At 40.9% G+C, this 13,121-nt stretch overlaps 1 protein-coding gene across 6 annotated transcripts in view; it reads right to left on the bottom strand.

Annotated features, from left to right (window-relative positions):
• Nucleotides 1-13,121, bottom strand: part of PDE1C (phosphodiesterase 1C) — a 346,739-nt gene that overhangs the window by 206,374 nt on the left and 127,244 nt on the right. For 3 of the 6 annotated variants that reach the window (XM_075083629.1, XM_075083633.1, XM_075083632.1), the window contains exon 3: nucleotides 7,345-7,371. The exons of the other annotated variants lie outside the window; for them this stretch is intronic. In XM_075083629.1, the coding sequence (XP_074939730.1) occupies nucleotides 7,345-7,371 (27 nt within the window). The remainder of the gene's footprint in view (nucleotides 1-7,344; nucleotides 7,372-13,121) is intronic. 6 annotated transcript variants of the gene reach the window in all.

The following is a 13,121-nucleotide window of genomic DNA, read 5'->3' as shown; positions in this document are numbered from 1 at the left end:
CAGACAAGACTCTGCGCTTCTGTGTATTGTGTGCGTGTTAGTGGAAGACCAGTGGGATACAGAGAGTCAAGACTAACACCTGTCTTCCTTATGCTGTGGATTAGAAAAATTCACATACAGTTAGGAAAGAATGAGGAAGAACAAGGGAATAGGAAATGGCAGCTGGGGAAGGAAGGACTGGAGGCAGGTGCCTTAACTTTTGTGTTAACACTTATTTTCAGGAGATAAAACCAAAATTTTCTTCAGATACTTTACACACATCTTCTATGAACATTGAGAGATTATCAAGAAATTGCAGGGCAAATAAGAGGAAAAGGACAAAAAGGTAAGTTCTATAGAGCAGCCTTTGCCTTTCCTAACAGTTACATTAAGCTCCAACAAAAGAAGGCCCCTTACTAGCAACATAAACTGTTTTCATCCAGACTTGGAAAACTAACAATCTGATTATCCATAGAGGGATTGTATGAGTAGCAACCATCTTAGCTTCCTCCCTTTTATGCTACCAACATGAGCACGAAAGTTAATGTCATTTTCACTAAGGAAGTTTCACTGGGTTGCATGCATGGAATGAGTCATCCACTCCTCAGGGGCAAAACAAAAAAATGCCAAACCAAAACAAAAAAATCCAAAAAAACCCAAAACCCGATAGTATTTTACAGGAAGATTATGTCGAATAGGCAATAATATAGGGCTTAACTGAATTCTTCATTAAGTTTTATTATCCTTCTTATACAAATTACGTGTAAAACATGGGAGAAGAACTCCCTGTTACATCCCCTCACCAAATCCAAATCTAATTCTCCAAACATGCTTCAGTAAAGGATTTCTGATTAACTAAAATGGAAATGAACACTTACTAGTAATACCTGTGTGCCCACAAGCAATTATATTCCATGCATGTAAGGCATGAAAACTGCAAAGACCCCAAAGAAAAATCAAGCCACTTCAATTTAGCTAAAAATAAGTCAGTGAGAAGAGTGTCACTGAAAGAAGCCAAACTAACCCAATGGGAAGGTGTCAGGAGACTGGGTTTAGTCTTCTCCATGAAGCTTTCCAGAGGCATATGTGCACTATTTTGTTTGGTTCCAACTGGTGGAAACAGAAGTGCCAAAATATCATAAGGTTATAGTGTATCTAATCTATATCACCTATTTTTAGAGTGTTAATCACCCAGGTGCATAGCTAATGAAAAATCTATTCTCTCTTCCAGGCAACTTTTCATAACAAAACCTAGAAATAGTAGAAGGCACAAGACTGCTTCTGCCCTGTCTTCTCCCCAAGACTGGAATCAGAAAAACTCATCAGGCAATAAGAATTTTAAAAAAGAAAGCATCTATACTTCACAAAGTCATTCTGGTTTGAAAGTCTGATACCAAACAATGCTTGATACTGGTTTATTTTCATTAAAGTCTACAACTTTTGAGCACAATTTTCATTTCACACTGATCTTAGTCTAGCAAAAAGGGAATGAATCTTGCAAATCTAGGGGCTACAAACAACTTATAAAAAATTGATACAAACTATATCAGTAAAATCTGAATCTAGATGATAACACTATTACATTTTGAAAAACAGTGTCCTGTACAAACAGAGGACCAATGCAAAAGCAGGAGTGTGTTATCAGTTCTGCTGAAATGATACTGAAGCTTATGGCTGAATTTCACCTGAACATGAACACATTTAGGAAAAACCTGAACTTAGCTTTCTTTGGATAGGTAAGGACACTTGTTGCCACAGTATTTGAGTAGCATAAGCTAGTTTTTCCATTTTCACATCTGGCACAGTCCATTCCTTATCAAGCAAGATGTGTCTATTGTTCAAATAAATTCTGTACTACCAGTAACATATTAGGTACTGCAAATCAGCTGAAAACCTATGCTCAGTATATTCAATATCTGAATAGTCATTAAGGACTTGTATTTAATGATAATTATTCAGCACTATATAACATAAGATAGAATACAATTGATTTGAGTAAAATAATAGGAATATACATCAGTAACAAAGGTTTGGTCACTAACCATGTTTCCCTATTATTTTGAACTTACTCCTCCTCTGGATAAAGAACGTAAGTCCTGTTACTTATGCCAGGAATGCAAAATCTATACCTTCCTCTACTAGAGCCACCACATTAAGAAACGGCTGGCTCCTTTTGGGGTAGAAAAACTGAGCAAGATTTCAGAAGGACGAAAATAACACATGTATCTATATGGAGTCTAACCTCACTGCATCTCCCAGCTCTCAAAAACAGAGGGAAATAGAAGGACAGAAAGCAAGATGGTATGTAAAAGCCTCTGTCATTCCCAATGTTTTCCTCTTACAGAAAGTTAGAAGAACATAATCTGGGATTTTTTAGGAGGTAGGTTTCCTCCTCTCCTCTCAGCATGGTTTCCTTACACATAGCCGAGTAATATAAACTTCCTCTGTGAATTAAAGCACAAACTCCACTTAGCTTTGTTAACTTAAACCATAGCCTCTTTTTCAGAGCTGTGTAATGCTGCCAGTATCTGATTGCACTTAAACTACATTAGAAGATCACTCAGGTTGCAAAGTCAAGCACCCAGAAAGCTAGAATTAAGGTTGCCAATGTCACTTTAATTTGCCCCTTTCACATACAGACTAATTATAAGCTTTACTTACATGACCACATTCAATTTTTTCCCAAAGCACCTATGATTCTGCAGTGCAATGAATACAGAGCACTCAACAAATCAATAGCCTTTTTTACTGAAATTAAGTGTTCATTAAATTTAACAGAACCAGATCCACTTGTAATATTATAGAAATAAGATCTCTTTGCACAATGCCCAGAAGCCTTGAACTGAAAATTTAACATCAGTTTTCCTGAAATGCAGACTTTCAACAAGTCCTACTGAAGTTACAGGGAGCTGAGGAGGTCTCAGCACCCAAAAGACCATGCTTTGGAAAGAATTTTGACACATCAAGTCATGCATTGTGTGCCTGTGATACTGAATAGGATATCAAACTTTAATGCATCCTATATTGCTGGAGTTGCTCAGATACTACATATAAAGAAAAACTTGAGCTAAGCATTATTATAATTACTTACACAGCTTAAGGAATTAGGGGTGTTTTTATTATTTGTAATTAAGATAACCTTGCAAGGTCAATAGATAAGTTGTGGAAGTGAAATGGTATCAGGACTAAGGACTAAGCGTATTGCCAAATTAAGTAAACTGATGAATGCCAAGAGTTAATCAGGGCCATAGTGATGTTCTCAAGCACCGAGAGCTGGAAGTGATGACCTCTGGAGGTCCCCTTCAGTCTACATTATTCTATCAACGGCAGTGATGACTACCACCAAATATAATGCCCTTTATCAGACAATCAGCTTTGAGAGTGCACTGATGCTTCATTCCAATGAAGATCTCTCTAGCGTGTCCCAATAGCACTAAAGGATGAGATTAATCCCAGCACAAGAGTCTTCCTCACAGGAGCTGGTCATGAGTAAACACATAACTTAAAGTTATCGCCTAGAATGAGACTTGCAAGGCTAAAAATTTACCTGCATTTTGAAAGAACCGAAAAGAGAGAGTGGATTATTTTAAATCTAAAGAGGTATGAACATGAGTAACCCTGAAGATTACTATCAACTAAAGTTGGACAAAAAAATACACTTTTCCACTTATTTTCTATGGAACACCATTTCTGCATGTATGGTTTTACCTCTTGTGCCACACACTAACATAAATACATCACTTTTTTGTTTGTTGGTTGGTTTTTTTTTAAGGAAGAACATATTCACACTCGCATTTTCCTCCAAGAGTATATTAACTAAATGCTGAAGCAAACTGGAATTTAGAAGCACAGATGTAGATGAGAAAGAACAGGAAAGTGTGGAAGAGGGATGGGAAAGAAGATCTCTGCTTATGAGTTTCCTGCCTAATCGTCTGAAGTAGAAACAACAAAACCCTTATGAAAATTAGGGAAGGCTTGATGTTCCAGCCATGTGGTTTGTATCAGATGCCAACCTTTTTGAATTAAAGTACAATTTTTTTTTAAAGAAATCACATTAGTATTTTGCAGGGCCCATCAGGATGTTTCTTTCAGGGTTACACTTCCTTTTCCACTTTGTACTTCGTGTATAGCATTAACAGGTTCTTAGGAGAGAAAAAAATTCCATCCCTCCACGATGGACAGATTAAATATCAGGACTCTTTTTACTTGACTTTTACCTAAAATAAGTTTGTTGTAAAAGAAGCATTTGCATCCTAATACAAAATTAAACTGTACAATTAACCAACATGCAGCTGAACTAAAACAGCAACACATGCAATTCTGTGTTACTGGCAGAGTAAAAATGCATTACTGTGGATTGTAATGGAGGAAAATGTATGCCATGTGAACTCACACAGATTATTCATCTGACAAATTTTGAGAAGATGAATAGGACTTTAGTGAGTCCTCAGAAGTGCAAAACTGACTGCACTAGCTGAACATCCCACAAGCAGAAGAGCCTAATCTAGGAGGGGATTGCCAAAGGCTACTTGAAAGGCTTATTTCCCTGAAGGTGAGGAATATCTCCCAGGAAAACATGGGCAGCCCACAGCTGGGTGTCTTCAGGATAAATGGGAGCCTCAGTAGACACGTCAAACATGACTGAGGTCTCAGGAGCTCTAAAAGAAGCAAAACCAACCCAGGACCTGAAAGTTCAAGACAGCTTTGGCTTCCTGTCTAGTGGTCCCTCTTGCTGACTACTTCTCCAGTCACTTAACCGAGAGGAACTAGCCGGGAGAATGATAGACAACCCAAATTCTGATTAAATATCCTGTTTCTCTGTTATTGCTGTGATTAATCTACATCACAGTTCAGCAGTTCGGAGGCAATTACTAGGTTGGGACTAATGCAATTAGGGTTGTCCAGACAGCTGTGAAACTTCCAAGTTTATGAAGAAAACCGCATCAATACATTATTGTTACAAAAGCATTTGAGTCAGCAGAATGATCAATGCAAGAGTCAGTGGCTGTCATTTCCAATCACGATTTTAGAATGGCTCAGATTTTCTCCAACTCTTTCTCCTCAAGATTTCTTGCACATACCTCATCTTCCTTCCCAACAGGCTTGCTGTCAGGGGAAACTGTTTCTTTACACTGCAAGGTACAGAGGACAGCAGTGTTTCTCCTGCATAGCTCAGTGCTGTGTACTATCACCTAGGCGAAAGGAAGAAGATGCAAAAGCAAGCAAAGGATTGTTTCAGTACAAGGTGCCAGTCACCCTCCAGAGCCTGGTGACGTAGGAACCACCAAGATAGTTTTGAAAAAACGTAACGCAGGAAAAAGAATAAAACCCCACAACAGATAAATGTGGGAAACAAAGGTGGAGATCTGAGACAAGTCATCAGTTTATGTTCTTTGCTGGACTTACCAACTCAACGGAGAGATGCTACTTAAAACCAGCCTCTAAATGAACTGCTGCCCTACCACTTCCTTTTGCTGGATGTTACTCTTCTGTGTCAGATGGCAACATGTGGTATTTCCCACTTAGCATCATACCTTAATCACACAGCAGGTGGCAAATTCAAGTCAAAAGCTTACTAGCCAGTTAATTTGCCCTAGGTGCGGGCAAAGCATGGTTCCCAGCCACAGCAGCTACCCTGCTGTGCTACACAGCCCTCTGGCTGGCAGCCAGCACCTGCTGAGCAAGGTTATCAGGAGACGCTGCTCAGCAATTGCTGTGTGCCGGTCCCCGGAGCAGCCTCTTGCGTCCACAGATCTCACACCAGTTGTTAGACACAAGAGGGCCACAAAGCCCATCTGCCCAGCTGCTGCAAGGCCAGGCAGGGTAACCACAAGAGAAGAAAGTTCAAAATTCCATGGGGCACAAAACTTAACCCTATAATAGTATCTTTAAACAGGCTAACATATTCAGTTATCTGTATGTCATTGATACAATTGTGTATTAGGCTTGTAGGAGCTTTTAACGTACTTCATCTCTCTTCTGAGCCTCACAGAAACTCTCCCATACAGAAGAGATGCTGAACACAAACCTCTCTGATGACATGGTTATGTACACAGAAAACACACCTAAAAAAGACAGTACTCAGGACGATGCGAGCAGTGCAGGGACACACACACACACAGAGTGATTTTTCATTCCTGGAAACCATCTCAGCCCCGGAACAAATCCTCTTGCAGCAACTCAAGACCTCTGGCCAGAGACACGTTCATAATTAATTAACAATCATGACAGAGCAAGGGAAAAGGGGGGAAAAGTAGAACTGCAAACAGAACTACAGCATCAGCTCAACATTTAGGAAAACAACTGGGAGCATATTTACCTTCTCCCTGTTCTTGTATCTCATGCTACGCAATGCCCACCTGCACAGTTCAGCACAGAAATCACCAAATCAGTATTTTCCACTAAACTGTCATAGCTCCAACCCACCTCATTCGTGACTCAAGCCACTCAGCCTCTTGTCGCTGTGACACATAACCACAACATAGCCTGTCCTGCCAATGCTACATTGGAGTGATCATTTTCAGCACAGGGTGATAGTAAACAGGAGGGGTGGCTGTGATGTCTTATCCCATCACATCATCACGTTGGCTTATCTGCCAGCTCCCTCCATCATTGCACAACATTAAAGGGCACATTCAGTGGAGCTGCAGGGTTTAGTCTTTAGGAAGCAGTCTGCAGGAGTCTCAAATCCAGTTAAAGTCAACATGAACTAAAGATGCTCAGCACGCCATGAGATTAAGTCACCAATTAATAGCCCACATGCAGGGGAGGGGAAGTCAGCTCAGCACCAAAAAACTTTGTGCTGCAAAGTGGGTGCTTGGAAGCAACCAAGCACAAGGGCTCCAGAGAAAGAAAAATGAATCTGTCAAAGACCCCCATTGGGCCTCCCTTCTGCAAGGACGCAGTAAAATAACTAGATCAGGTAGCTATAACAGGGTCTGTTTATCAACAGGATCCCCGTTTTCCTTCAGTCTCCTGCAAAGGCACAGATCATTAGCAACACTACAAGCCCACAATCCATTTTGTTATTACAGCATGAGTAAGTGATAGGAGTTAGAACCAGCAGATCTTGCAGAAGGAACAGAGTGATGTTTATAAGGGTTTGACCTTCAAGGATAAGTATTTCTGTCCTCACTCAGGGAGAACTACCACTAATGTCAGAGGGGAGGACTGCCACTAGCAGCGGAGGGGATTGGGAGCAGCAGCAGTGCAAGATGCACCTTCAAAGGGGGAAACAATCAGTAGAATGGCATTTCCCTTGGAACAAAACCAATCTGGTAACAGGAAAATCCTCTTTCAATCCCCCTAACAAAAAGAGACAGGTGACTCACAAATACCTTCCAGTCCTCTGCGATTTACTCTTACCTCTGTGATGTTTTCTTGTATTTTCTCCTGCAGGAAAAGAACAAAATACAACTGAGATAAAGCTCCACTGCTGAGGAAGAGAAAAGGAGAGGGTCAGAAATCAGGAGCAATTAAGTGAAGTCATTTCTGCTGTACGACTGCCCCAAACCTGATGTAGCCATTCCCTTCTGCTAAACCTCAGTGGCAGTTGCCACTAACCAGTAGAAAAAGGTATGCGTGTGCCTGTACACACATCTTGCCCTTTTCTTGTAAGACAGGGTTGCTGCAGCTAAGGAAGGAATGAGTTACTGCTCTAAATGACTTAACAGGAAGTCCAAGTGGCAAAAACTTACTTCTACTTACTAGTAGTAAAGTAGTTTTTCTGTCTCCATCAAGCAGATAAGTATGACCTTACCGGTGGAGAGGCCACTAGGATGTAGGTGTGGCAAGATGATGCATCCGACCACGTTGGCTGTGGTCACTCAGTGGAGAACCCCAGTGGTTTTAAAGCAGCCTTGCTCTAAAAAGAAAATCTAGACCCTAGCAAGTTCTCTGCTCTACCAGATCCCAGATACCATACCACAGAGTTTCAATTCATTGCACTTATCTTGAGACTTAATTGGCCTGAGCCCAGGACTAGGAATGGCAAGAGTAGATAAGCATAATGACAGCAGCTCTTCTCATCCCCAACCCTTACACCACATCAATTGCAGCAAAGGCTGTGAACTGCTTACTCTTCTTAGCACGGTGGATTTTGTCCTCTACAGCAGGCAACAGCACAAGCTGCCAATGCTCAGAGTAAGGCAATAATCATGAGCCCTCCTGCAGAGTTACCTATGGGGCTATACAGTTAGCTGCAGAGGTGTACCGGCACCATGTGGTGCCAGTGAGCTCTTGATCCCACAGCAGCCCTTTCCAACAGCGTCGCATAGTGCCTGGCAAAACAGGGCATTGATCCCACTTAGGCTCAGCTCTGCTGTTGTGTTTTGAAGTAAAGCTAATGATCTCTAAACTTAACAAGTAGTGATGGGAACAAGCCTCAGTGTGGGCTGTGATGAGGAGTGCAAGACCAACACCCTGTTGTTCAGCCATATACTACCAGAAAGACCCCACCTTTTCAATATATAGGTCATATTGTTAGAACCGGTGTACTGCTATAAGCATCAAGTTCTGCTTTTTCATCTCTGATACTACTGCACATGGAAAACTGTAGCTAAGTCAGGCCCAGACAACCTAACCAAGGGGTATTGTTACTTAAAAATAAGAAGAAACATGGCAAAAGTGAATGTAGTGCTATTTTTCTGCTTAATAAGAAGCATGAATAATGTCTCCTGGCTGTCAAATGTTTCATCCAATATTACCTTTAGAAATCATACTCATGGCTTGTACTTGCTTCTGCATTCTGACCATGTTAGAATCATAAAAATCCTAGACATTTACTTTAAAATTACTGTAAAATATTTCATTTACACTTTACTGTGTGAAGAATTACTTATTTAAACTTGAACATATGCAAAAGAATAAAAGAGCAAATATTCATAGCAGTATCAAGATTCTAGTTTACTGGCATTCAGCATGCTGACATGTATAAGCAGAAGCCCACTTGAACACATCTGATTCTAAGGGAATTTTTCATTTTCATTTCAGAAGGGTGAAAAGCAGACATTTCATTTTGAAGACGTTAGATTTGGACATTTATATTCTGACAAATACAGAACTTGACTAAATTTTCTTTCAAAAATAAAATACTGGGAAAATAACCCCACCTGATTGGCCATTCCAATCCAGGTTAACTAAAATATATTCCCAAGTAATCCAAATTTGTTTAAATTTTTATTTCTGCTATATTAATTTTCAAATTAACTTATTTACAAGTTAATTCTTTCCGCTGAAAGTGTCTTATGGTGCATTTCAGCACTGTCAGAACTATTTTCCCCTTTATTAGTTAGTGACTTTCATACCATTTTATAAAGTGCTTCTGTTTCAGCCAAGCTTCACATTTGAACAAAGATACAATTCATTAACTTGCGGTTAGCTAAAATTTCCTTGTATATTTTAAAGAGATGACCCAGCCTTAGGGTGCTCTTTGCATTTGAGTAATTACATCACCTTTCTGATCAGTTACACCTTTAATGCCTCTTTCACTGAAAAATATTTTTACTGCATTAGAAAACCACGTCCTATGACACATGACAGTATTAGGAAAAAAAGCATTTGCCTAGTCACAGGAGTTTTAAAAACATATACACTCTTTTATTGTTGTTGTTTATTGTTTCCACACCTGCAGTCCAATTACAGTCAAGGTTTACATATACCAAGTTAGTGACCGCATTTACCATTTGAATTTGCATGTTACAGTTGAAGAGAATAAGCAAAGAAGCCCTTGTTTATAGACTCAATATCACTATTGCATGCGCTTGCTTTAAAAGGAACATCACTAGCAGCTTCTGATATCCAGGGAAAAAAAAATCCTGTATACCTGAACTTCTAACATTACAAAACCAAGGTCTGACAATGCTACTCATCAACATTACACGAAGATGGTATTCATAACATAAAGCTGTTTCCAAGTACAGTCTTCAGCTTGCTTTTGGAAACACAGACAATGTTGACATGTACTTGCTTAATACTTACAAACCACCACTTACACCTGTCTTCCATTAAATGAGTTCCTTGCAAACAAGGAAATTAGTAAGTGCCCCTTTTAATACCACTGCCGGCATCAGTGGTTGGCTGCAATCAGCAACCATGTTTGCATTAACAAGAGGAAGCTGGAGGATGGGGAGTTGGTTTTGCTTGGGTTTGTTTGGTTGGGGGTTTTTTGTGGGTTTTTGTTCAGGGTTGGTTTTGGGTTTTTTTCTTTGGCTGGTTGTTTTTTCTCAAAAATATGTGGGACAAGCTATCATCATTTACCTCCCCAGAAGAACTCCATGCAGAGAGGGACTGGCTGCTAAATTGCCTTTAGCAGATGCTCTGGGATAAACCTGGCAACAGGTGTGTTTTCCAATCAAGCTCAAAGGACACAAGATTTTCTGAACAAACCCAAGCTATTCCTCTTTCCCAGGAACAAAAGAATGAGAGAAACCTAAAGGAAGTAGTGTTACAGCTTCCCACGCTTTGTGGGCTGTCCTGTGTTCATGCCTTCAAGAGGGTTACTGATATTACACAGATTTGGTAAGTTCAGTTTCTTTTCCCACTGCACACGTGCCGTGCCAGAAGACCTGCCACATCCATTCAACTCCTGTTACCTGCTGCGGAATGTATTACTCATAGGTCTACATTTAGCTTACATTAGAAAAATAAATTCGAACAAGGTAGATTTTTTTTTTTGCATGCTGAAGAGAATTAGCAGGTGACTCACTCTAGGTAGGCCCTATATTACTAGTGCAACCTAGAAATAACTTCACTCAACTTAATGCAATTACACCTGCACGAGTGTAGTATGAAGTGAGTCAGCCCTAGTACAAAAAGGCTGCTGGAGCCTAATGAAAATAAACCCAGTAAGAGTTTTAAAAATAGGTATTTAGTAACAATCAAAACTAAACAAAGTGGTGAGTAGGATGAAATTTCTGAGTCAAATAAGATGAAGTCAACAAGACAGTTGAGCCCACTATTTCAGTACCTGCTCTTCTAGGGATGAATGAATCCTTCATGTGGCCAGAGGAACACCACAATATACTGGCCCAACATAAAATTAGGACAGAATTTTGAAGGTCTTTAAGCACCAATAAGACGTAGCTAGCTACAGCTATATGGGCACTCAACTCCATTTGAAATAAATAAATGCACAAAATTTCCCTCTGTGCTTCAATGCCCTTCATCTTTAAGGCTAAGTATCTTGTTCCCAGGGTTACATTTCTACCTCTGCCATTTAATTCCAGTGCACCCTCAGGCAAATAGCTTTCTTCCTGTATTTCCCCTTCAGACCCTTTTCTGTTAGTTTGTTAGCTCTTCAGGGGCGTGGCTGTAGCCATATGAGGTTTTCCACATCAATTTATGACAGTGGGGCATAACTTTGGAGCTGTTGCAAAAAGCTCCCACCTTTTCTGTGTATCTGGAAACCTAAAGATTAAGAGAATTTAACAGAAACACACAAAACCTGTGTCTGAAACTGTGTCTAATGGCATTCTCAGGCCTTATTTTTCTGAGAGCGGTGAGTTAATGCAACTGAGTCGGTATGGAGAGGCGTGAGGGCGGAGGGGTTGGGGGAATTAAGTAACTCTGCCAACTGCTCTGTTTTTGCCCCATAATCATACAACTCAGAATATCAACTAGCTACGTTAATTGCTCTTTCACTCCTACACGGCCTCTGAAGAATTACCTAAACCACTTAATTTTTTTTACTCATAATAGTGGCTTGGTTAACATGGTGCTATTCCGCATTTATTCCACAGGGTTTCGTACTAATGGCATCTTTTCAGTATATGGAGTGAAACTGTGGGTGCTGCAGAAGTAATAGGAGGGTCTTTGCCTAACTTCATCCCTGGAAATTTATACTAAAATCTGAACGTTAATGAGCATCATGCTCTGCTCACGCACTGCTGCTAGAGACTATGGGTTATACCCACCCTTGGTAAGGTCTCCGCAGGCTCGTAACTTCAGAGTGGTGATCAGCCTTAGGCCACCAGCTGACAGACGGGTGGTAAATGACCTGCAGTACACCTGAGGTGAGTGCAGGTGACACTTTTCAGGGACTTCATGCTTCTCATCTCAGGAATGCCAATTGCCACAAGCTTGTCCTTAGCCTGCTGAGGTGGTCAAGTGACTCAATTTTCAGGCTGAAGCTCAGAACTGGTGCTCGCAGTGGCTTAATCTAACGCATTTTGTTTTGCTTGGCCATTGTAATGGGTTTGGAGGGCACACACAGTTGGTTAAAACAAGCAATCTACTGGTATCTGGCAAGCCAGATACATCTTTTGAATTCCTTAAAACTCAGTGGCCTATGCTCTCCCCTTTGTCAGCTGACAACGTACAAGCCTGGATCTAATGCAGCGTCTGCGTTCAGGCTGGATCTGTGCTTCTCTGTGAAAAAGAGAGCAATGACTTTTTAGGGCACTGAGAGACAAGCTGAAGTGAATATCCCGCAGTGGTTTAAAAAGATATCACCTCCAGCCACCTTGTGTGCAATGCCCTGCCACAGGCCAGCGCCCTCACAGCACGGCTGGCGGACACGAGTGCATCCCTCGGCATCAGCTGCTTCAGTGCAAAGTTCAGCCTTTTGGGTTAAACTAGCAACAATGGTGCCTTTAAGCAAAGACACTGGGTTTTGTACTGCTGCAGCCGAGGCATGCTCCTTACTACCCACTCCATGGTGGAGACAGAGAGGCAAAAAAACCTACTAGGACATGAGCTCCTCCAGCTGATGCAGCGAGCCTTGCCAGAGCTTACCTGCTGGACCCTTATTTCTGTCACTGACATTGGTAAGCATGATTGGAGCTATGTGCAGAGAAAGGAAACTCCTGCCTGAAGAGGAGCATTTTACAAATGCTACTTCTTTAGAGGAACCACAATTGTTAAAGAAAACAGTTGCCACGAGCAAATATTTTAAATTAGTTATTCACAGGCTCAAGGGGAAAAAGGGACTTTTCCTCATCTATATTTAGAAGCTTTGTAATTAGTATGTTTAAGATGTGAGTGGGAGCTTAATCATCCATTAACAAAAGCACCCAACAATGTCTGTCCTTCAGTACTGGAGTCCTACCACGTCTGTAGCTCACGCAAGCCAGGGCTGTTCATCTCTGCTTCCCTGCAGGGCTCCTCTCACCAGCTTATTCAGACGAAAAAACCACTTTACCATG

This window comes from Phalacrocorax aristotelis, chromosome 2 (genome assembly GCF_949628215.1).
Source record: "Phalacrocorax aristotelis chromosome 2, bGulAri2.1, whole genome shotgun sequence".
Classification (NCBI taxonomy): Eukaryota; Metazoa; Chordata; class Aves; order Suliformes; family Phalacrocoracidae; genus Phalacrocorax; species Phalacrocorax aristotelis.
Note: the sequence above shows the minus strand (reverse complement) of the source record. Positions and strands in the feature narration are given on the sequence as shown.